The sequence below is a fragment of the Microcaecilia unicolor genome, chromosome 1 (genome assembly GCF_901765095.1).
Source record: "Microcaecilia unicolor chromosome 1, aMicUni1.1, whole genome shotgun sequence".
Classification (NCBI taxonomy): Eukaryota; Metazoa; Chordata; class Amphibia; order Gymnophiona; family Siphonopidae; genus Microcaecilia; species Microcaecilia unicolor.
Window position 1 is genome coordinate 462,856,672 of NC_044031.1, and position 24,689 is coordinate 462,881,360.

At 43.8% G+C, this 24,689-nt stretch overlaps 1 protein-coding gene across 1 annotated transcript in view; it reads left to right on the forward strand.

The window, feature by feature from the left end:
* RAB12 (RAB12, member RAS oncogene family) overlaps positions 1 to 24,689 on the forward strand; it is an 88,970-nt gene that overhangs the window by 39,987 nt on the left and 24,294 nt on the right. Inside the window, exons 2-3 of the mRNA XM_030213350.1 lie at positions 7,805 to 7,865; positions 22,491 to 22,629. Coding sequence (XP_030069210.1) covers positions 7,805 to 7,865; positions 22,491 to 22,629 — 200 coding nt within the window. The remainder of the gene's footprint in view (positions 1 to 7,804; positions 7,866 to 22,490; positions 22,630 to 24,689) is intronic.

Here is a 24,689-nt window from a genome sequence, read left to right on the forward strand (position 1 = left end):
TGGAAAAACAAGCAAACATGCTTGCCACATCTAGCAAAATTTGCAACTGTTCATTGAGTAAAAACATATTACCTCCTATTTGTTTTAAAATGGAGATTGGTACAGGAATGGAGAAAGCAGCTTGGAATGGGGGAGCAGAAAAAGAGAAGTGGTTTATAATTGAGAAATGCATTCATTTCAGCAATAGAAGTGTGAGTCTGGAATGGGGAGAGAAAGTGGACCTCTCCCCAACTGGCATTGATTCCTCTTATTCTCACAAACCCCTCCCCCACCATTCCAGCACTAATCTCCTGTCCTCAATCAATCTCCCTCATCTCCTTTCCTGCACAGAAGGAAAACAGCAGTGTTTTGGGACATGACTATTACCTCAGCTAGCCAATGCCCAGTTTGCATTTTTGAGCCATGGGGGGCACCATAGTGACTTAGGTTTCAAAGTGCAAGTCACATCCTAGGCACTAGAGGAAGTCATAACCCGATATATATCAGTTTCTTTCTCCTCTTGCTGATTGCCTGGTTGATCAATGAGAGTCCAGGGTCTGGAGGGGGGGTTGTGAAAGGGAAGCAGAGAAGTTTCCTGAATGACACAGCTCTTGCCATAATATAGTGAGCTATCATGTCCCTGGATATACGGATGTAGTGCCTTTGAAAACTAACGTCATTTTCAGAAAATTTCACTAAACTCTTTAATTTAGTAGTAAAAATACTGAGTGGCTTAGCACTAATTTTAAGCACTAGGCAAATGAATGGCAGGCCTAGATTTATAAGCCTAACTTTTGAGCTCTTCAATTAAGATGACTATCAGCTGAAAATAGGGCCCAGATTTAGGAGCTCAACTTCTCTAAATACTGGGCCCACAGTTTTTAACTAGTCAGTGTTTTGTTTTTAACACTCGCTCTGGTATGCAGACACACCAGTCAAAAGGTTTTATCAGATTAGAAAGGATATCTAAAGCAGCTTTCCCAACTTGGTCCTGAAAGTCCACAAAGAAGTTCTGGGTTTTAGAATATTCTCTATGACTGTACATACTGTTGTATCTAAGAGTATCACACACCTGTTCAGTGTGAATACCATGGAAAACCAGACCTGGGTGAAGCATGCAAGGTCATGGCTGAGGATACTTATTGTACCTAAAGAATGGAAGAGTTAGGAGGCTGACAGAGCACCTGTTTATAAGATCAACAATGTTTCACCCTGGACCTTAGCAAACCAAGGAATAGGGTGAAAAGTAGGCACTTCCAAAAACTATTAGGGCATTGTATCTGGCCAATGAAGTGATCTTTATTGTGAAGGCAAGCATGTAGAGCTCTGAAACACAACTGCTGTGTCAAGTCTTTTCGATGTACCTTCAATATTGGACAGATACTTTGCCCTAGTGGTTTTTGGAAGTACCTACCTTTCACCCTACTCCTTGGTTTGCTGTGCTACAATTGTAGGGATTTGTATTCCTCCACCTAGTATGGTTCCACCCACTCACCCTGGACCTTAACTATACAAGGATTTCTATCTCTGAATGCTAATTCAAAGCTGAAAGTATCAAGGGGACTGTATTTACTGCTGCTATTGCTGTAGCTTTGATTTTCTTTTCACTGAAAATGCTCCTGATTTTACCGGGATTGGGGGCATGAGGTTTACTATGATTACAGAGGGGAAAAGGGAGTTTGACTTCTGTGTCTGCATACCAGTGAAAGACCATTTCCTCATAATCATCTGTGTGTGTCTTTATTTTCTTTTTTTAAATATAATCTTGGCCAACTGATGCTTATTTCCTAACTGTGACACTGTAGAGCCTTGCCATATGCTTTAACTGATCACAAGAGGAACAGCTGTCTGTCATTGGTGCCAGACAGGATACTCAAAGAAAACAAATCCTCCAGATGAGACTGCAGATCGTAGGGTAGGCACAGATTTCTGACTTTTAATCTTGTCTAGTTTGAAGGCACTGGCCTCCGGTTTGGTGACTTAGAACAGCTGAGCTGTCAGTCCATCTATGGCAAGACCAGGCCCATTCTCTTTGTTTTCACGGCAATCAGGTGTTGGTGTCTAAGCTTCTGCGATCCTTTTCTACTTGGGAGTAACTGATTTGCCCTGGAAGCAAAATTGTCACCTGCAAAATAATTTTAATTATATAAGAGTGAAAAAAAAACTTTCAGGGTTATAAAACATTCAGAATTCATGCTAGCATCCAGTTCACATGCAAGGCACTGAAGATTATCAAAGTTGAAATTGTAATTAAAAAGCAAGTTATAGCATCTTTAAATAGCCTGCTAGTGCCTCTATTAAGCATTCAATAGCATGGAGGAGGCTATTGTTCTCTGACTGGATCATAAATTAAAGAGTATAATATACAAATACTAGAAGCTCTATTTGGGTATAAAACACTAATGAAGAGGAGGATATAATAGGTATCTCAGAGACCTGGTGGAATGAGGATAACCAAAGGGAAAGTGGATCCCAAGGTACAAATTGGCGGGAGGATGACACTTTCCCCCTGGATTCTATATATGGTACTCAAAACTGCACACGGGCTCAAATTCTGTGTATAATTTAATTGCATAATGAGCCAGTCAGTGCCAATTATTGTTGCTGATTGGCAACCATTTGGATTTATGCATGCAACTTGGTACGCGCTATTCTATAAAGATGCACGCACACATTTCTTAGTGTTCAACTGAAAAGGGGGGTGTGACTATGGGAGGAGCATGGGCGGGTCGGGGGCATTCACTAAAGATGCATGCAGTATTATAGAATTTGGGGGATCCTTGCCTAATTTAGGCATGAGGATTTACACTAGGTTTAGTAAAGCCTTGCGCCTACAATTTCAGCGCTGATCCCAATGGTACATGCTATTCTATAAACCACCTAAATCTGTGCACCATTTATAGAGTAGCGTTCAGTGCCAATTCTTGCACCCATTATAAATAGCGCTCAAGTTTTGGTTATATTTGTCATCTGGGACTAAGGGGCTGATGCACAAAGGTTGCCGTTAAATATGGCAGCCATGGGTAAATTTAGTGGTTTACTAACAGCGACTGATGCACAAAGGTAATGAGATGCACAGAAATTTAAGGGCAACAGTTGTGCATTGGCCCCTGGGAGCACATGCACAGGACAGGGGGGGGGGGACTTCCACACGCAATTGAACACATCAGTTAGTTTAATCACTTCTTGCTGTACAAATAAAGCAGATACTTGTCAGAATTTACAGTTTGTCAATGTCACTGTCTGCAGTCTCCTTTACAACAGCAGCTGTTCTGCTTTCGAGGGGGGGGGGAGGAAGCTGGGAAGCTCTCTTGCCTTGTACTGTTGCAAGGGAATGGGTTGCAAGGTGAGAGCATTCCAGGCAAAGTAACTTGAGACTGTTGCTTGTGATGCTCAGAACCTGAAGTCTTAGGCTCCTGGCATTCTCATATAGACATTTCAAACTGTTTGTTCCTATTTACATCATGCTTAGTACTTGACAGTATTAATTTGCAATCTTTTGTCTGATTTTTATTTTTATTTAAGGACACCTGATCTACTATGGTCTCTTTTGCAACCTCACTATCAGGATACCCTATCTTCCCTGTTTTGGTGATACCTTTGAAAGATACCTTATCCCGAACCATGCGCTTTTGAGCGACTGTCGGCCTTTCCCCCATTTTTAGTTTAAAAGCTGCTCTATCTCCTTTTTAAATGTCGACGCCAGCAGCCTGGTCCCACCCTGGTTAAGGTGGAGCCCATCCTTTCAGAATAGGCTCCCCCTTCCCCAGAATGTTGCCCAGTTCCTAACAAATCTAAAACCCTCCTCCCTGCACCATCGTCTCATCCATGCATTGAGACTCCGGAGCTCTGCCTGTCTCTTGGGCCCAGAGCGTGGAACGGGTAGCATTTCAGAAAATGCTACTCTAGAGGATCTGGATTAAATTTGGCTTCCAGAACCTGTCTCCCACATTTTCCTATGTCATTGGTACCCACATGTACCAAGACAGCCGGCTCCTCCCCAGCACTATCTAAAATCCTATCTAGGTGACGTGTGAGGTCCGCCACCTTCGCACCAGGCAGGCAAGTCACCAGGCGATCCTCATGTCCACCAGCCACTCAGCTATCTATATGCCTAATGATCGAATCACCAACTACAACAGCTGTCCTAACCTTTCCCTCCCGGGAAGCACTTGGAGACATATTCTCGGTGCGAGAGGATAGTACATCCCCTGGTGGGCGGGTCCTTGCTACAGGAGTACTTCCTACTTCACCAGGGTGATGCTCTGCTTCTAGGAGACCTCCCTCCTACAAGTCAGCACAGGGGCTACCAGACTGGAGGTGGGGCTTCTCTACAACATCCCTATAGGTCTCCTCTATGTACCTCTCTGTCTCCCTCAGCTCCACCAAGTCTTCTGCTCTAGCCTCAAGAGAACGGGCCTGTTCTCTGTGAGCTAGGAGCTCTTTGCATCGGGCACATACACATAACTGCTCACCAACTGGGAGATAATCATACATGTGACCCTCAATGTGTCTCCTCTCAGTTGTAGGTTCAGAAGTGCCCTGTGGCATCTTCCCTAGAACATGTTAAGTTACTAGGCACTGATGCTGTTGATAGATAGTTCCCGATGCGGGAATTGTCACTTCCAATTTTGGACTCTGTGCAACTACTGTGTCTGCGGAGTTGCTCTGGGATGCAGCCAAATGTCTGGACTCATCTTTCTTAGTTTTTGCTGGTCAAATTGAGGATACTGAGAAGCTTTTGGTTTCAGGATCAGGTAATGAGTTAGCAATGTACTACAGTGGACTCTTTTTGAATTAAGGTTGAAGGAGCTACAGATCTTTAGCTCTGCTCAAATGAGAGATTAGGGTCTATTACATTGTAAATTGGCATTTTTTGAGAATACGAACCAAGAAAATTCTTAATTTTCCAAGTCTCCTTTTAATACCTCAGTTGAGATGGTCTACACATATTTACAGGTTTTGAAAATGTCAGCTGAAGGATTACCTCTTATTGTTTGAGCACAATTTAATTCTTGGCAGAGCTAGAGGAGATTTTGTGGTAGGAGCTCCAGGGGTGAGTAAGGGGGGAGGGGTCAGGCATCAGTATGAAACCTGAGTTCCTTAAATTTATTTGTTACATTTGTACCCCACATTTTCCACCTATTTGCAGGCTCAATGTGGCTTACATAGTACCGTCAAAGGCGTTCGCCAAGTTGGTTAATAACAAATACAAATACAAGGTTATATAGTGATCGAGTGAGGTAGTTGTGAAGGGTCGAAAGGAATGAAGATTGTATGTTGTCCAGTACGATTATTGGTCATGCTATGTTGCTTAGTGTAGGGGTTTATGTTGGATTGTTGGGGTAGACCTTTTTGAAGAGGTTGGTTTTTAATGATTTCCTGAAGTTCAGGTGGTCATGGATTGTTCTCACAGCTTTTGGAAGTCCATTCCATAGTTGTGCGCTTATGTAGGAGAAGCCGGATGCGTAAGTTGTTTTGTATTTTAGTCCTTTACAGTTTGGGTAATGTAGGTTTAGGTATGATTGTGATGATCTGATTCTGTTTCTTATTGGTAGATCTATAAGGTCTATCATGTATCCTGGGACTATTCTATACATAATTTTGTGGACCAGAGTGCAGATTTTGAAGATGATTCGTTCTTTGATTGGAAGCCAATGCAGCTTTTCTTGGAGGGGTTTGGCACTTTCGAATCGGGCTTTACTATATATCAGCCTGGCTGTGTTTTGGGCGGTTTGGAGGTTTTTTTTTTTGTGAGCTGTTATTTACATCCCGCATAGATACTCCCTAGAAGTTAAACCAAGAGGACTACCCTAGTGATGTGTTTCACCTTAGAGCCTGATAGGAACACTGCCATGATCCTTTACTTAAGGAATATGAATGAGCTGTTTCTGGCATCTAAAACTGAGATTTTTCCTGATTTTTCTCAGAGCATGCAGGCTTGGTCTTAAAACCATGGGTCGTGTTGAAATTTCCTTGTGGATGTATTTCTTTGACCCCAGGCAGTTCAGTGATGTTTTTGGTGGCGAGAGAAGAGCTTAGAATTTAATAACCCAGAGTAGTTCATCACTTGTTATATTGGCTGTTGTGGCTTGATCCTGTGTCTGCCTTCTAGTGATATGATCATTTTTTATAGAAACCATTTCCTTGAGGACCCCATAGATAGATATGTGGACTGCATTTTGATTGAAATTGTAATCACAATTAATCATGCGATTTAAAGGTTTTGTTTTGTTTGTTTGTTTTTTGCTTTGGGGTTTGTTTTTCCACTGCAACTCCTTGTGACTCTGGGCAAGTCATTTCCTTTTACTGCCCGGCAGTAGGGCTACCGCAGGGTTTGCACATAGGAAATCGACCCCACCGCTGGGCTTGCTCAGGAGCCTAGCGGTAGTTCTGGCTTCTAGCGCAAGCTGTTTCCAGCACTAGGAATTTTTTTTTTAATTTCCTAGTACCAGGGGCGTGCCTGGCGGTAATTGGACATAGCCATTTACTGGCCCTTTAAAGAAAATTACCTTTTACCCATGGCGGTAGAAGGTGGTCTCAGTGCACAGCAATCCCACCGCAAGCCACCTTTTACTGCTGTTTTGGTAAAAGGACCCCTTAACCCTCAATTGCCTAGAGTTATGCACAGCTGCCGGGGGAGGAGGGGAATAAATAAATACCATTAATCATGATACAAATTTTAATCAAAATGCAGCCCTAAAAATATTAAACAATAAAAAGTAATGAAAAGATAAAAAATACAAATTAAAAAATTTCAAATTAAAGAATCTAAAATAGCATACGGGATAGCTATAAACAGCCTTACAGTTTTCACAGCATACTTCAGAAACGTAAGCCTAAAAAATAGATATATTGTGATCTAAAGGTCTGTGCCGGGGCTGGTGGTTGGGCGGCGGGGATAGTGCTGGGCAGACTTATACGGTCTGTGCCAGAGCCGGTGGTGGGAGACAGGGATAGTGCTGGGCAGACTTATAGGGTCTGTGCCAGAGCTGGTGGTTGGGAGGCGGGGTTGGTGGTTGGGAGGCGGGGATAGGGCTGGCCAGACTTATACGGTCTGTGCACTGAAGAGGACAGTACAAATAAAAAAGTAGCACATATGAATTTATTTTCTTGGGCAGACTGAATGGACCGTGCAGGTTTTTTTTTCTGCCGTCATCTACTATGTTTACTATGTATTTTTTTTTTTTTTAATTTTTGAAAAGCAGTGAAGGTAAAATAGGATAAAGTAAGAGAAAATCCACAGATACAGAGAGAAACCAGCTTCTGTGCCATCCCATATATGTTTATTATATTTGCTTGAACGCTTTTCAATTCAATACATCAAAGCGGTGTACAACGATAATATATTTAAAAAAGTTTAAAATCCTAAAAAGAACATTAAAATGAGAAAGGATCGAATAAAGAATTAAGAGTAGTTATTGTGCATTGTCTTTCAGTTGTCCCTTTGTAGGCCAGCTCAAAAAATGGGTTTTCAATCCCTTTTTAGACGTTTCAGCAGAATTTTCCATCCTCAGATAATGGGATAGTATGTTCCATAAAGCCAGTTCTAAATTTAAAAAATGCAGATTGATGAGTAACTACAAATTGAACAAATGAGGAAGAGGGAATGATAACTGAATGCTTGTTTTGGAAATAAGGACCTGAGAGAGTACATGAGATAATATTTAGGTTTGTTGATATGCCAGGATATATTTCAGTTAAACTGTATACGCCTAAGAAAATGGAAAGAAGTGATGTAAGTGACTTCTAAATATGAGATTCCCATATTTGTTTTGTAGTTCTTCTCATTCTCTCCTTTTTTTTTACCATGTTTTCTTTGTAGGTGTTGACTTCAAAATCAAAACAGTAGAACTAAGAGGGAAGAAAATTAGATTACAGATATGGTAAGTAAAACAGTTCTATGTGATTTTTTTATGGATCCCCTAGCTTTTTTAACACCATTATATGTTTGTGGCTTAGTCCTCATTACTTCAGCTTGCTTAGCAATCCCCCTCAGTCCCCAATCTGTTCTGTTTTTCCCAGATATGTGCTTGAGAAAGTGATACTCTTGACTGAAGCATGGGTCCATCTCACTTACATGGGCAATTCTCAGGCTAGTGGGCGATACAGTGACTTACACAAAAAGGTGGTCCAAAGGGCGATACAGTGACTTACACAAAAAGGTGGTCCAAAGTGTAGACTCTTGAGGGCAGACAACTCATGAAAGCCAATGACTGAGACCTCTTTCAGAACCCCCAACCTGTGTCAATCCTTACCAAGGTAGAAGAGCCACGGGAGATGGGGAAGAGATCTGCTGTGAGATCTGATGCAGCTGGCTGGTTTCCCATTCTGTGTCTAAGAGAAAAGAAAGCTTAATACATTTGGTCCTTATTGCATCACTGAAGAGTACAACAAAAGTGACTAGCCAGCCTCCATCTAGCCCACCATTCCTAGCCAGCCTTACTGATAAAAATCCCCACTCATCTAGCCACCTTTTCCTCCTTACCCTGCAGCAGGGCCGCCAAGGGGGGGGGGGGCAAGATTCCATGGGCCCAGCCTCCAAGTGGGGGCCCGGCGCCACCACCGTGTTGGCAAGGCTTCCAGTGGCAGAAGACAGCTGCATTAGTCTCGTGACGTCTCCTGCTGCTCGTGTGTGCTGTCCGGGACTTATCACTTTAACGCATTGTCTTCTCTGCTGCCGCTGGTCCTTCTTTCTTCCTGCCTGTCCCACCTCCTCCTGTGTGACATACTTCCTCTTTCCGCCACAGGAGGGACGTGGCAGAAAGAGGATCTGCGGCAGCAGAGAGAGAGAACACGGTTAACGTGATAACCCAGGTCCCATGGCCAGCAGCGCACATAAGCATGAGCGCAGCGGCAGCAGAGGAAAGAAGATGCTGAATGAGGATTAAAGAGGGGGCTGTGCCGAGAGCGCACACATAGCTAAGAACTGTGGGAGCCAAAAAACTCTTAGCACATCTGGTGGTTTCTGTTTCCCCATCTTGGGGCCTTGGGCAACAACAGAGAGCAGAGCAGAGGAGGCAGCTGCCCAAGCCATCATTGCCCAGAGTCAGACTCAGAGCTTGCTCTCTACCAAGAAGATTACTACTGCCTCAGTAAGTAAGTAGCAAGGGAAATGGGGGGGCCCCCGGCTTCGCTTTATCTCTTGGCAGCCCTTCCTTGCAGTGAGCTTTCTTTTTGTTAGAACAACAAGGCTCAGTGAGTTTGAGTTGCACAGTGCAGGACCCTCCAATGCCAGTCTCAGAATCTCAAGTGAGACACAAGCTCCTGTATTGTATGGCTCAAACAGCAGCAGACAGAAAAACATTGGGGGCCTGAAAATCCTGGGTTGTCTCTCTGGGCAATTTCTCCAAGTGGGTTAGTTTTACTGGGTTGCTGTGGGGGAATATCTAGTGACCATCCTAACTTGGTACCCAAGATTTCTTGCACCCTCTTATGAGGGGTAGTATGACAATTCATTACATCTCCTAATCTCCCATTTTATTCAGGAGGTTTTTTTTTTTTTGTTTGGGGTTTTTTTTTTCATTGCTCTGTGGATAAGGTATAGAACTAATTCGTATCCCAGTCATTGGGTGTCACACACAAGCTCTGTATTAAGTGGTCTTATAAAAGAATACACCATAAGCACTAAATGTGCTTTGCATATATATTCATGAATAATTTTACCCTCATGTTCTAGGACTTCTCTTTGTTGGTTTTAAATTTCAAACTGGTGCTTATTGTGTAAATGCTGGGAAAGCAGTTTCCCCACGCCCATATACTTTTTCTCACACCCATGCTTGGCCTAGAACAGCTGCTTTGTGTTTGCTTTTTTTTTCTGTGCTGAGTTACTAAATTGAAGAAGTCCCTTATCAACCAAGGATGGACTCAGAGTTGCAGGTAAGGGGACAGCATCAGAAAGGAGAGGGGTGGACAGACAAAGGAGTGAGTGATGGGAAAAAGCTGCTGGGAGCCCCCCCCCCCCCCCCCCCCCCCCCGAAAAAAAAATCATCATTTGGTAATTTTAAAATTGGTAAGAAAAAAAATTAAACATCTAAATTATAAATACCTAAAAATAGAAGTTCCCATTAGGAGCAACCATATTGGCAAGGCAGTCAAAACTAACCTCATGCTCTAATTGTGCAACCTAAGACGACATGCCCAATATGGCTTATCACCTGAACCAGTCTGCTCCCATTCTTTGAGATTATTTGTGTCCTTGGTTTGAGGCTGAGCAGTAACCACACATGTAGATCACTGAGTCTGTCTACATGTGTGGTTACTGCTCAGCATACAGAGGGTACAGCTTTCTTTTACATTCCCTCTCTTGTTTGTAAGTGTCATAGTTTTACAGTCTCTTGAAATAATGCAGAAATGCAGTGAATTCAGCTTACTAACTGCTCTTGGCAGGTCAGCCGCTCTGCTTCATCATGTATGTGTGTATTGTTCCCATGTGAATTAACTCCTGTTAATTCATTGGCTTCACTGATCACCTAACGCTTGAGTCTCAGTGGCATGTCTTCATCTCTCATCTTTGTGTCCCTGTCTGGAAAACCGTGCTCACACGCCTACCACTCGACCCTGTATTGCTAGCACTTGGCAGACTGAGGATGACAAAGGTAATGCAACAGATTTTGTTATTACTTTTCTAATTTGTGTGTTTTGACTTTGAAATATACTGCCTTAGCTAACTGACTTTTTGTGAGCTATTTAGAAAATATGTTCCTAGTTACCTCTCATCTCTGAAGAGGATAGTAAGAGTTTGGGGCCTCACTCTCTTTTGGTGTCCTTGAAGATTATGCATGTCTGTTTGCAAATCTTTAAGCTGTTTATACACAGGTGAAGGGTCAGTTCTGTAGTTCAGGCCGTGCTATTGTGCAGGAGGCTTGAGCTGAAGTCTTTTGCCTAATATCCCTCATGCTAATAGATTCCTTTCCAGATCACACTGGCAGAAAGTATTAGAGTGTTTTAAAGTTTTTAGTAAGGTTTTATGTATGTAATCTGAATGTTATGTATGAAAATCGTGTAAACCGCTGAGAACCTTTGGATTGTGCGGTATAGAAATGATTGAATGAATGAATTAAAAAGTAAATTTAGATGTTGTGATAGACTCTTGTCTTTTCAAAAACAAATCTCCAGTGTCCTTAAGCTAGGTTTCCTGCCTCTTCATCAATTTCATTCTCTCCATAGTTCTTTTTGTTTGGGGTTTTTTTTTTTTTTTACTTCTTTACGTATGCTAATTCATGCATTTTTAGTATCCTTTTGGACTACTAGTTTATGTTGATATTCCCAACCATCAACTCGTGTCTTCAGCCCCTTCAGAATGCCGCTACCCTTCTCTTAATGTAATTCCCAGAGATATGGCTGCATTGCTCCTCTGTTTATTCAGTTGCACTGACTCCCAGTACAGTTCTGTATCCTGTTCAAGTTGTTATCCCTCACTTATATGGCTTATTACAAGGGTGCTCCCTCTTATCTCATCTCTGTAACTATTTCATATATCCCCTCATGCACAGGCAGCTCCTTGTGACTCTGGGCAAGTCACTTAATCCTCCATTTCCCCAGGTACAAATAAATACCTGTATATAATATGTAAGGCGCATTGAACCTGCTATGAGTGGGAAAGCGCGGGGTACAAATGTAAGAAAAATAAAAATAAATCATCTTGAGATTCCTAACCTTTGCCAAGTTTGAAAATCAACTGCACATTAGGTATCGGAGAGCTGAATCCCACTGGCCATGATTTCACATGAATCGAGGACTAGTTAAATTCAGCTGCTTAAGATCTTGGAACAGGGTACCTCGACTTACACGAATCTGAATTTCAGCATAACCATAATGCATATGCTTGAAAGAGACTTGAAGAGATTCAGTTGTGGTGGCAAGTTAGTTTACATGTTCTGTTTGACTATAAAATTAAGTTAGAATATCAGGGTTCAAGACTGGAATTGAGGAACCCAATTTTAGACATTTAAAGATACAGTGGGGGAAATAAGTATTTGATCCCTTGCTGATTTTGTAAGTTTGCCCACTGACAAAGACATGAGCAGCCCATAATTGAAGGGTAGGTTATTGGTAACAGTGAGAGATAGCACATCACAAATTAAATCCGGAAAATCACATTGTGGAAAGTATATGAATTTATTTGCATTCTGCAGAGGGAAATAAGTATTTAATCCCTCTGGCAAACAAGACCTAATACTTGGTGGCAAAACCCTTGTTGGCAAGCACAGCGGTCAGACGTCTTCTGTAGTTGATGATGAGGTTTGCACACATGTCAGGAGGAATTTTGGTCCACTCCTCTTTGCAGATCATCTCTAAATCATTAAGAGTTCTGGGCTGTCGCTTGGCAACTTGCAGCTTCAGCTCCCTCCATAAGTTTTCAATGGGATTAAGGTCTGGTGACTGGCTAGGCCACTCCATGACCCTAATGTGCTTCTTCCTGAGCCACTCCTTTGTTGCCTTGGCTGTATGTTTTGGGTCATTGTCGTGCTGGAAGACCCAGCCACGACCCATTTTAAGGCCCTGGCGGAGGGAAGGAGGTTGTCACTCAGAATTGTACGGTACATGGCCCCATCCATTCTCCCATTGATGCGGTGAAGTAGTCCTGTGCCCTTAGCAGAGAAACACCCCCAAAACATAACATTTCCACCTCCATGCTTGACGGTGGGGACGGTGTTCTTTGGGTCATAGGCAGCATTTCTCTTCCTCCAAACACGGCGAGTTGAGTTCATGCCAAAGAGCTCAATTTTTGTCTCATCTGACCACAGCACCTTCTCCCAATCACTCTCGGCATCATCCAGGTGTTCACTGGCAAACTTCAGACAGGCCGTCACATGTGCCTTCCGGAGCAGGGGGACCTTGCGGGTACTGCAGGATTGCAATCCGTTATGTCGTAATGTGTTACCAATGGTTTTCGTGGTGACAGTGGTCCCAGCTGCCTTGAGATCATTGACAAGTTCCCCCCTTGTAGTTGTAGGCTGATTTCTAACCTTCCTCATGATCAAGGATACCCCACGAGGTGAGATTTTGCGTGGAGCCCCAGATCTTTGTCGATTGACAGTCATTTTGTACTTCTTCCATTTTCTTACTATGGCACCAACAGTTGTCTCCTTCTCGCCCAGCGTCTTACTGATGGTTTTGTAGCCCATTCCAGCCTTGTGCAGGTGTATGATCTTGTCCCTGACATCCTTAGACAGCTCCTTGCTCTTGGCCATTTTGTAGAGGTTAGAGTCTGACTGATTCACTGAGTCTGTGGACAGGTGTCTTTCATACAGGTGACCATTGCCGACAGCTGTCTGTCATGCAGGTAACGAGTTGATTTGGAGCATCTACCTGGTCTGTAGGGGCCAGATCTCTTACTGGTTGGTGGGGGATCAAATACTTATTTCCCTCTGCAGAATGCAAATAAATTCATATACTTTCCACAATGTGATTTTCCGGATTTAATTTGTGATGTGCTATCTCTCACTGTTACCAATAACCTACCCTTCAATTATGGGCTGCTCATGTCTTTGTCAGTGGGCAAACTTACAAAATCAGCAAGGGATCAAATACTTATTTCCCCCACTGTACTTACCAAAGTGTTGGTCTTCCTGGGTTGTTGCTGCTGTTAATAATTCTATCTCAGTTATTGAAGAAGCTCTTCTTTGAAATTGCTTTCTCTGTGGGTATGAAAGCTGTTTTGATTGGATGGATTGATTGCCATTTTGCTGCAGAGAGAGTTTAGAGGGTAAAACAGTGGTCTTTGAGATAACCATCTTTACTTGGTAAAAAAATATCTTCCCCTTCTTCCAATGTAAGAAATGTCTACTAGCCTGTGAACAGACATACTTCTGGAGCCCTCAGTCAGATCAGTCCAATAAAAAGTCCTGTGACCAGGCCGGCTTAGGGACTTCTACATGAGATGAGGCATTAAAAATGGGAGGGGCGCTGAACTTGATGTGGATACAGTGATTTTTCCTCCTCTGTCACTAACCACAGTCACTTCTGTGGCTTCTTCCTGTATTAATGCACTAAGCCCATCCAGGGTGGAGCAGCTGATCGCTGTGTTGGAGACACAATCACAGGACTTTTTATTGGACATGTTACTTACATCAGTTGCCAGTTGATTTTTGAAAGCAGTTCAAACTTCTGTGCTGTGTGTCCTGTGCCCTACTGTTGGAATGGTCCAATATATTTGAAAAAGCTGTTGATTACCCTATGTACTATCTAGGCAATTAAACACAGCAATGCGTTCTCCTGATTCCAAGTTGAATCAGATTGATGTCTACCTCTTCTCTTTTGTTTGGATTATATGGGCTTAAAATTATAGAATGAGCCTGCAAATAGGTAGGAAAATGTGGGGTACAAATGTAACAAATAAATATTCCCACTGACCTGAAAAAAATCCAGTGTTATTCTTCTTTCAAAATATATACGAAGGCATAGTGCTTTCAAAAATGTTTGGGGGATTCAAGAATCTGATGAGATTTAATTTTTGAGATAGGTTAATTATTTAAGGAAAGATCATTTGCTGAAAGTTATGTTTTCAATTATTATTATACTAGCCGTTGAGCCCGTAAAAACGGGCTGATATTGGGGTTTTCCTTCCCCTCCCCGCGAGGTCGCCACTGCTACCGTACCCCCCCCCCACCCCCGGAGTTGCCGCCATCCCTCCACCCGGCCCGGGCCCTCTCTTTGTTATTCAACTTACAGCAGCGGCAAAACAGCAGCAAGCAGCAGCTCCCGTTGGCCTTCCTTCCCTGCCTGTGCCTCGCCCTCGTGTGACGTCACGTCGGCGAGGGCGGGGCACAGGCAGGGAAGGAAGGCCGACGGGAGCTGAAGCTGAGCTGCTTGCTGCTGTTTCGGCGCTGCTGTAAGTTGAATAATGAAGAGAGGGCCCGGGCCGGGTGAAGGGGGGGTGGTGGCGACTCCGGGGGTGGGGGGGGCGGTAGTGGCTACCTTGGGGGGGGGGAGCGGTAGCGATGTCAGCGGTTCCCTCCCTCCCCTTCAGCCCAGTTTCCCTCTCTGTCCCGCCCCCCTTCCCCCGTCATCACGTCTTGACGCGGGGGCGGGACAGAGAGGGAAGTCTCTACTGCGCATTTGCAGGTGAGTACGGTCACTTGCCGTTTATATGTTTGATTTTTGTTTTATGTATTCTTTGAACATTGTTGTTGTAGTTTATGTATTATGTTACTTATCTTTTGGCTTTTTGGTGAGGTGTGCACTCAAAGTAAGATAAAGTAAATGACTGATTCCTATAGTGATAGGCTATGTGCAGGCCAAGGTATCAAAGGCTTCATATGCCAAGCAGTCTAGGTTAGTTGACGTTTCCTTTTGATTTTTTTTTTTGCAGATGATTATGGAACGGTTCTTACAGCTTATGGCGTATAGAGTTGCAGTCTTTTAGCCTGTGAGGCTCATGAACTAGAAGGCTGCAGTCTCTTGCACTCTTGCAGTGGCATGTGCAAGCCAGAAGTTGTAGAACACAAATCTATACTTGAGGTTCTATACGATTTACCCTTGGCAATGTTCGGCCACAAGTGGATAGTTAGGAACATCATGATCTAGACTATGGTGGTGTTTGTATTGGATGTGAGCTGTCATCATCTGGCATGAAGAAGGCTTCTGCTATATCGAGCTCAAACATGGAAGGTGGAAAGGATATCTGTGCTTTTTTTTTTCTTGGAATTTGGAAAGAAAAAGATACATTTAAAAATACAGAAGATTAAACAATGTTATCCAAATCGTAGTAAGAGCAGTGGGGAAAATATAAGGTAGAAGCCAAGCTGAGAAAAAACACAGAGGAGGGAGGTGCCTCGACAGGAATTCCCATGCATGCTCAGAGAGACCTTGTTCCATGCTGACACTTTCACATGTGTTGCTCATTCGTCCTTCTTGTCTATAGAGAGGTCTGCATCCACAAAGCATATGTAAAGATATCTTATGCATAGTCACTGTGGACATTCTGAGAAAACGATTGGCTCAGGATTCCCTAGGATGGGATTGGGAAGCCCTGATCTTTCTTATTTCATAGGAGAATAAGGGTTGAAGATTTTAAAAGCTCTCTCTCCTTAGGCACCTACCTACCTTATTAAATGAATTGAGGTACTACTTCAGTGATAGTCGTTAAAACCTGCACCAGCTACTCAAGGGAGTTTTTGACAGTAAGTGGTCTTGTTGTAATAACAAGTGTCGCACTTCAGGTAAAATCTTAACAAATAAAAAATTAATTGTGGATGAAATCACGAAAAGACCTAGAGTTTAAATGAGGAAGAAATTGAGTAAGTTGATATTGTATGGAAGTTGGATAAAGTCTTGTTTTGTGTGTGTGTGTTTTTAAAGAAGCCGTAACATGGTAATTTTTGCTTTCTGGGCATGCAGGCATTTTTCATGTTGTGGCTCCCAAGCTTAGATTAGCAGGGCTCAGCCACTGTTGAGTTCTATCAAAAACTTTAGGCCCCAGTCCAAATGTAAGATCTGGTTAAGTCTCTGTCGTTAATGTTGTAGATGTACTTCTGTGCATGGTAAAGTGCACTCCTCTGCACCGCTTTTTATGTTTGGTTTGTTTGCATCTGAGTGATCAGACTGCAGGTTTTATTGAAGACTTGCCTGGTGGTATTTACTATTGGGTTTGGGCTCCACATTCCCCTTTTATAATTCTCTATTTTAAGCAATGTACTCCACTCTGGCTGAAGCAGTTGTTGTCCTTGTACACTGCTCTTAATTCTGCGCAATTTTGCAACAAATAATTTGTGCAGAATTGGATGTTTTGCAGACAATTGGCATGATCTGGAAGAGGAAGGAGATAAAAGCATAGGCCCTTGTTGGTGTAAGAGGAAAGAGGCAGTGTCGTTCATGCTGCCACTGCTGCCTTTCTGTGGTGCATGTGCCCCCTCTGCAGGTTCTACTCACAGCTTTGGCACTTAATTGACTACCTGCCATGGCCTGATTCTCAATCACTTGTGCAGGCCCTGTTGCTGGCAGTTGTTTGTTCTCCCAATGGGGTTGTTTATCCCAGAACTGTAGTGGCCCAGCTTTTAAGAGCTTTGTGGAGCGCCTTCCTACCTGGCGCAAGAGCGCAGTTATCACAGTTCTTTTTTTTTTACCACAGTAAAAGGTGGCTGGTTTTCATGCTGCTTTTCACAGCTCGATCCAAAAATCTTTTTTGTGTACCTTTTCGACGGTTTTCTCTGTTGTATTTTTTTGTGCCCATGTTCAGGTTCCCCCTTTTTGTCCTTCCTTGTATTATTTTTAGTTTCTTTTCCTGCCTTTAAGTTTCCTTTGTTTTTCTTCATCACTGGGCCATTCTTAGGCCCTGACTCCGGTCGCGTTCTCATTGAGTTATTTCTCTGGTGCCTTGCCCCTTTTTGTGGCACCATCACATCGTTTGATTTGGCTGTGGAGGATTTTCCTTCCATGTCCACAAAAGTTCCTAGTAGCTTTAAGTGCTGTACCAGTGCAATCGGATTATTTCTGGTAAAGACACCCATTCTTGGTGCCTTCAATGTCTAGGACCTGACCATAGCCTGTTAACTGTATCCTGTGTCTTCGTATGAAGAAAAGGACCCAGTTAGCCAGAGACACTCAATGAGTGAATTTTTGGAGCCTGCTCCGATTCCTCGGCAATGGCATCGATGTCGGGTATTGCTTCGGGAGCATGGTTACGTATGGCTACTGGACCTGTAGACACTGGGACCAGTGGTTCATCGAGTGGGTCTCCACCTTCCTCAATGTCAACTGCTGTACAGGGCTCCCAAGACCGACCTGCGCCAGACCCAACCCTGAAGTGGTGTGAAGGTTGGACATCATCCTCGTCGGCATCGAGAAGCCTCGATGACTGGCTTCAGGCAAAGGTCACGAAGCATCGCCATTGGTCCTTCTCAATACATGGTGCCAAGAGCTCTGGGGCATCAAGGGATTCAGCACCTGAGAAGCGTTGGTGCCGGAAGGACAGCTTCTTGTCCATACAAAAGGTGCCAGTGCATTGGTCTCCTAGCAGCCAAGACCAGGACCATGCTCCCATTTTGACTCCAGCAGATCTGCAGACTGTCTCTGAACCGGCACCCCATCCTTTCCCAGTGTCGGCCCTTGATGCACACATCCAACTGTGTTCCCTGAACTGGATTATTTGGGTGCTCGACCTACTAGGGTTCGTTTTAAACTACCCCATCCAATCTGCACCCTGTTCAACAATTGGAATTCATTGGAGCCCTGCTTGATACGAAGCAAGTTTGAGCCTTCCTCCTGGAGCCGAGAGCGGAAACTCTAGTCACACTGGTTTCTTGGGTCCAAACTTCTTGGCAGATCATAGCTCGGCAGATGTTGAGGTTACTTGGCCACATGGCCTTCACAGTCTGATACCCATGACACGTCTTCATATGAGAACTGCCCAGTGGACCCTGGCCTCTCAATTGTACCAAGCTAGAGGTCTGGAAGATGTTATCCGAGTGTCCCCAGAGCTTACTAGCTCCCTGTTGTGGTGGACCATTCGATCCAATTTGACTCTGGGATTTCCATTCCAAATTCCTCAGCCGCAAAGAGTGCTGATGATGGATGCATCTCGCCTGGGTTTGGGAGCTCATGTAGATGGGCTTCACACTCAAGGTGCTTGGTCTGCCCAGGATACAGATCTCCAGATCAATGTCCTGGAACGTCAGGTGATTTGGAATGCTCTAAAGGCTTTCAGAGATCAGCTGTCTTGCCAAATTGTGCTCATTCAAACAAGACAATCAGGTTGCCATGTATTGCACCAACAAGCAGGGGGGCACCGGATCTTGCCCTCTTTGTCAGGAGGCCATTCGAATGTGGCGTTGGGCTCTCTGGAAGGGTGTGCTCCTCCGTGCCATTTATCTGGCGGGCAAAAACAACAGCCTGGCCGACAGATTGAGCAGGGTTATGCAACCACATGAGTGGTGTCTCAACATGGGCGTTTCTCGAGAGATTTTCCAAGCCTGGGGCACTCCCTCGGTGGATCTCTTTGCCACTCAACTCAATCACAGGGTCCCTCAGTTCTGTTCCAGGCTCAAGGCCCACAACAGACTAGCGCCGGATGCCTTCCTCCTCCATTGGGGGACAGGTCTTCTGTATACATATCCTCCTATATCTTTTGTGGGGAAGACTTTGCTGAAGCTCAAACAAGACGTCAGGACTATGATTCTGATCACTCCTTAGTGGCAGATCTGGTTTCCTCTTCTTCTTCTAGAGTTATCCTCCGAAGAACAATGGAGATTGGAGTGTTTTCCGACTTCATCACGCAGCATCCCAAACTTCAGTCTCGGCCCTCATAACCTGGATGTTGAGAGCCTAGAATTTGCTTCCTTGGGTCTTCTGAAAGGTGTCTCTCGGGTCTTGCTGGCTTCCAGGAAAGATTCCATCATGAGGTGTTACTCTTTCAAATGGAGGAGATTTGCTGTCTGGTGTGAGGGCAGGGCCCTAGATCCCCTGCTTGAATACCTTCCACTATACTCAATATCCACAAATAATTGATGTATGTATTTTTAAGTAGAGGAAAAGCCTCAAAATGTAGAGGAACACTCTATCGTTGATAATATCAACATAAGGAGGTCCTCTAAATCATCATAGGCAAAAACCTCTTCTAAATATGGCTAATATGCTCAAGATACTTTTCAAAAAATACCGTGTGAAAATTCACTAATCGGTTACTTATCTTTTTATACAACAGTCAACAGACACCATCCACGGCCCAACTGCGGCCAAAGTTTCGAAATACTGCCTCAGGGTCTGTGGTGTTTGAAAAGATCTGAAAAGGAAAGAAAAGAAAATATACATCAGTGCAGTCCTCCCGAACTTACAGAGCTCAAAAGCACTTCTTCAGCTCTTACAAGACGAAATCTCTATCTGAACTCCTTTACCAAATGATCGCAAGATGGCTGCGGTCTTTTATAAGCTGACGTCAGACACCTCCGCTAGAGCTCCACCCCTAAAAAACACTCAGATGTAAAATCTTCTTTATAAAGAATAAATAAACTTATTTGTTGATAAGGGTGATTAATCAAAAGAATTGATTCCACTCTATTTTAGAATTTAAACCAAATGGGTGCAAAGTATGTAAACGAAAGATCCAACGTTGTTCCAGTCTCAGTGGGAGGAGCTTCTTGTCTCCTCCTCCTGGATACCATTTCAATTGTTGGAGTACAGTACATTTCAGACTCTCAAAAGAATGTCCTTCTTTATTGCAATGCACAGCAAGAGGAGCTGTAGTTTTTCTTGTAATGATATTACTTTTATGTTCACCCAATCTGGTAGATAATTTGCGGGATGTCTGACCAACATACAATTTATTGCAGCAACATTGAATACAATAAACCACCCAATCAGATACCTTCCACACCTATCCGAGTCTGTGTAATTAGTGTTTATCATTAACATGTAGAGGGTTAGCCCATCTCTGGACAAACTCTAGTTGTTCGATTCATAAAAGATTTGCTTTTCTCAAAACTCCCTGTCAGATTCTGCCTCTGTCAACGTCGTTCTCACCCAGCTGATGAAAGCTCCTTTCAAGTCACTGGATTCCTGTCATATGAAGTACTCGACCTGGAAGGTCATTTTCTTGGTAGCTGTTACTTTAGCTCATAGAGTTAGTGAGCTTTAGGCCTTAGTAGTGGATGCACCTTATACTAAGTTTCATCACAGCAGAGTAGTCCTCCACACGCACCTTTAAGTTCTTGCTGAAGATGGTGTCAGAGTTCCATCTGAACCAGTCGATTGTCTTGCCAACATTCTTTTCTCGACCTCATGGCCGTTCTGGTGAGAGTGTGTTGCACACCTTGGACTGCAAGTGAGAATTGGCCTATTACACGGAGCAGACCAAGCCCTCCAGACAGTCTGCCCATCTTTTTGTTTGTTTTTTTATCCCAACAGGATGGGGGTTGCCATTGGGAAATGCACTATCTCTAATTGGCTGGCAGATTGCATTTCTTTCACTTATGCCGAAGCTGGGCTGATCCTGGATAGTCATGTCGAGGCTCACAATGTCAGAGCCATGGCTGCGTCAGTAGCCCACGTGGTCAGCCTCCATTGAAGAAATTTGCAAGGCTGCAACATGGTCTTAAGTTCTCACATTCACATCTCACTACTGCCTTGGGCAGGATACCGACATCAGTCGGTTTGGGCAGAGAATTCTGCAGAATCTGTTTGGAGTCTAGAATCCAACTCCACCCCCTTAGGCCCGTTTTATTTTGTTCCAGGCTGCACTCTCGCTCAGTTTATATATAGTTTCAGGTTGATCTGTTATGTCCTCGCAGTTGAGAGGCCCAGTTGACCAATGTTTGTTGTTTTCAGTGAGCCTGGTTGCTAAGGATTCCCCACGTGTGTGAGAATAAATAGGCCTGCTTGCCCTCGGAGAAGGCAAAGATACCTGTAGTAGGTATTCTCAGAGGACAGCAGGCCTTATATTCTCAGAATCTTCCCACCTCCCCTTGGAGTTGTCTCCTATTCTGTGCTCTTGTGGCGGACGGAAAGGCACTTGCGCGTGCGCAGTGGAGCATGTCTCGCGCTCCGTGAAAGTCTTAAAAGCTTGTTACAAGCTCCGGACCAGGCAACGCTGGATAACTTTGCCAACCTGACAGGCTTAAAAGAGAAGCACCGAGCTAGGGAGCAAGTGGTTAGCATGGGATGGGGAGAGACAAAGAGCAAGAGGAGTGGGGGGATGGGTATTTAGCTTGGGGTGATGGAGGAAGATAGTGGGCTGCGTGGGGGTGATTGAACCTTGGTTGAAGGGGAGAGTTGGAGTTTTAGCTTGATGGTTAAGGGAGAGCTGGCTGGAGAGAGGGCTCAGATTGAGGAAGAGAGGCGGGGTTGAGGGACTGGGTCTTTTGATGTACTTTCCGGGTACTTCTGGGGAAATTCCGTACAAAAAAAATCTACATTTTTGAGTAATAATTTAAAATTCAAGACAGGAAAATTATTACTTTATGATTATTTTGTTTTGACAACATTTTCCAGAATTTTAAAAATCTGCACAGAATTTCCTCGGGAGTAAACGTTGAAACCACATCCATAGGTAAGCTACATTAGTCCTCTCCATATCTGTTTTCAGTACATTTAATCATCAAACTGTTTTCAAAATCACATGCATAGTTTTTTAGTACACTAGCTATTTTTTTGCAGCAGATATTCAGTATTCTCCTAGTATAAAGTGCTTCTGCCTCATTCTATGCAGCTTATGCCAGGCGTATGTTTAATGTGCTTGTGCTGTGCTTTCCTGCCCTACAGGTCACATTAGCTGATCATTGTCTCCCTCCACTTTCCTCGCCCTCCCTCTCTTCACAATTCAGATGCACCACAGGATGGTTAAAATATATATCATTGCATTAGTGTAGTGTCACTGCCAGGATATGGTGTACACTTCATTTTATAAATCTGGCATCACTTTCAGAGGAGGCAGCATTGTACCGGGATAGTCCAACGCCCCCAGCATACGTGGCCCCTGGCCCCAGCCCATATACCAAGCTACACTGAGTGGATTCAGTCGTTCTATACTGTACCAGTTAAAACTGCTTGTATGATCATTTGTTGCTGCCTCGCAGGGACACTGCAGGTCAGGAGAGATTCAACAGCATTACCTCAGCCTACTACAGAAGTGCCAAGGGAATCATATTGGTTTATGATATTACCAAGAAGGAAACGTTTGAGGATTTACCAAAATGGATGAAAATGATAGATAAGGTAAGTTCTCTATGATGCATTTGATATTAAAGCAGCAGCACTACCTGTGTGACTTAGAATGTCTATTCCCATAGCCTGGAGCAATATCACTTCCTCTCTTAGTTTGTTTGTGAAAAGATGAAGTATTTGAAAAAATAAGAGTCTGCCCTCACTTCCCTGCTGATTCATTATTGTCATGTGATAGGCTGATAGAATCATAGATTTGGACCTTATTCAAGAGAGTGAGGAGTCTTAATGTTCAAACTGTTTCTCTTTGAAAATGAGAGAGAAAATGAAGGGTGCGTTTTTCTGTTCTGAGCACAAAGTCTTGGGAGGAGACTTTGGAAATGCTGCTAGTGTTGCTGTGAAATCCACAGGCACTGGCAGTCTTGGTGCAGGGCTGAAATGTAAGGTGGAATAGTGCTTGACTGGACTGATTCTGGGAAGTGTGGTGACCCACACCCACGCATTCATAGCTGACGCAGTGGTTTATCGTGTGTATTCACAGTGCTCAGATTGGGATTCAGTTTAGGATTAACAAAAGGTAGTGAGTATTACAGGGTGTAAACTGTAAGCAGAACTTCAGTCACCCAGGGGCTATTCTTACCACATTATCAGGCAGGAGGTAGAGGCCACAATAAAGTTGGTAGAGAAATAAAAATTCCCCTTATTCCAGCTGCTACTGTGAGCTAGAGAGACCAAAAGGCAGTCCTGGTATAGAAAACAACTTAGTGTATTAGACTAGTTGTGTTCTGTCCTGTCCCACCTCTACCTTACATGAGCAACTGGAGTAAATGTTCAATTTTTCTAAATGTTTGTGCAGTCTTTTTCTTTCTTTCTTTCTTTCTTTCTTCTTTCTTTTTCTTTCTTTCTTTTTTTCTTTCTTTCTCTCTCTCTCACACCAGAACTGAAAACAGTTTCTGAAGTTGTCAACGGGCACGAACAGCATGCCTCCTCCAAAGCTCACAGGTTTATTTTATTTTAGCATTTTTATATGGTGTAAATTAGTTTCACACACACAGTTAGACAGGCACAGCAAATCCCTACTTTAAAAATCTGATACGGAGAGAGACAGTTTAACTGGCCATGGTCACAAGGGAGGCTAATTCTAGGACAGGGCTTAGCTGATCCCAGTTTGTTCAACTATGTACTAGGACTAACCCTGGGCTGAAAATTAGGGCTTTAGCTGGAGTGACCCATGACCATCTCCCATCTAATATTTAGCTTTCTGGTTCTTGTATCCTTTAATGTAGTTGAACAAGCAAAATTGAACATCAAAGGATTGAGGAATATGTTTAGAATATCTAATGAGTATTTGTTCCCCCTCCCCTTTCCTTTAAAGGGTAAGTGGAGGGGAGGAAAGAGGAAAAGGAATATCTATAAAAATGGATAGGTAAACAGCTGAAGTTCCATATGCTATATATTTTCTAGCCTTTTTTCTGTCTAGAAATAACTTTGGTTTGTTTTATAATGAAAGGTAATTGTTTGCTATACACTGTGCTCTGTTATGCATCAACAGTGCTTTTTTTGTGCCGGTACGCGACGGTACGGCGTACCGGCACCTTTTTTCTGGGGCTCACCTGCTCGCTCCCTGCTGTTTGTACCCCGCCAATCCCTGCCTCTAAAACTTTTATTTTTTTCGCAAACTGGCAGACAAGAAAGAAAACAAACAGCAGACAGGCTTGCCTCCTTCCATCGCGTTGGCCGCTTCGTTTCCCTGCATTCTCAGCGTGTCCCGCCCTCCTCTGATGTCATTTCCTTTCCTCGAGGGCGGGACACGCTAGAATGCAGGGAAACGAAGCTGCTGACGCGATGGAAGGAGGCAAGCCTGTCTGCTGTTTGTTTTCTTTCTTGTCTGATGGTTCGCGAAAAAATAAAAGTTTTAGAGGCAGGGATCGGCGGGGTACAAACAGCAGGGAGCGAGCAGGGGAGGGTGAGCAAGTGGGGCTGGGGGGATGTGTGGGCAAGTGGGGCTGGGGGGTGTGTGTGTGGGCAAGTGGGGCTGGTGGGGGTGTGTGGGCAAGTGGGGGGGGGGGTGTGTGTGGGCAAGTGGGGATGTGTGGGCAAGTGGGGCTGGGGGG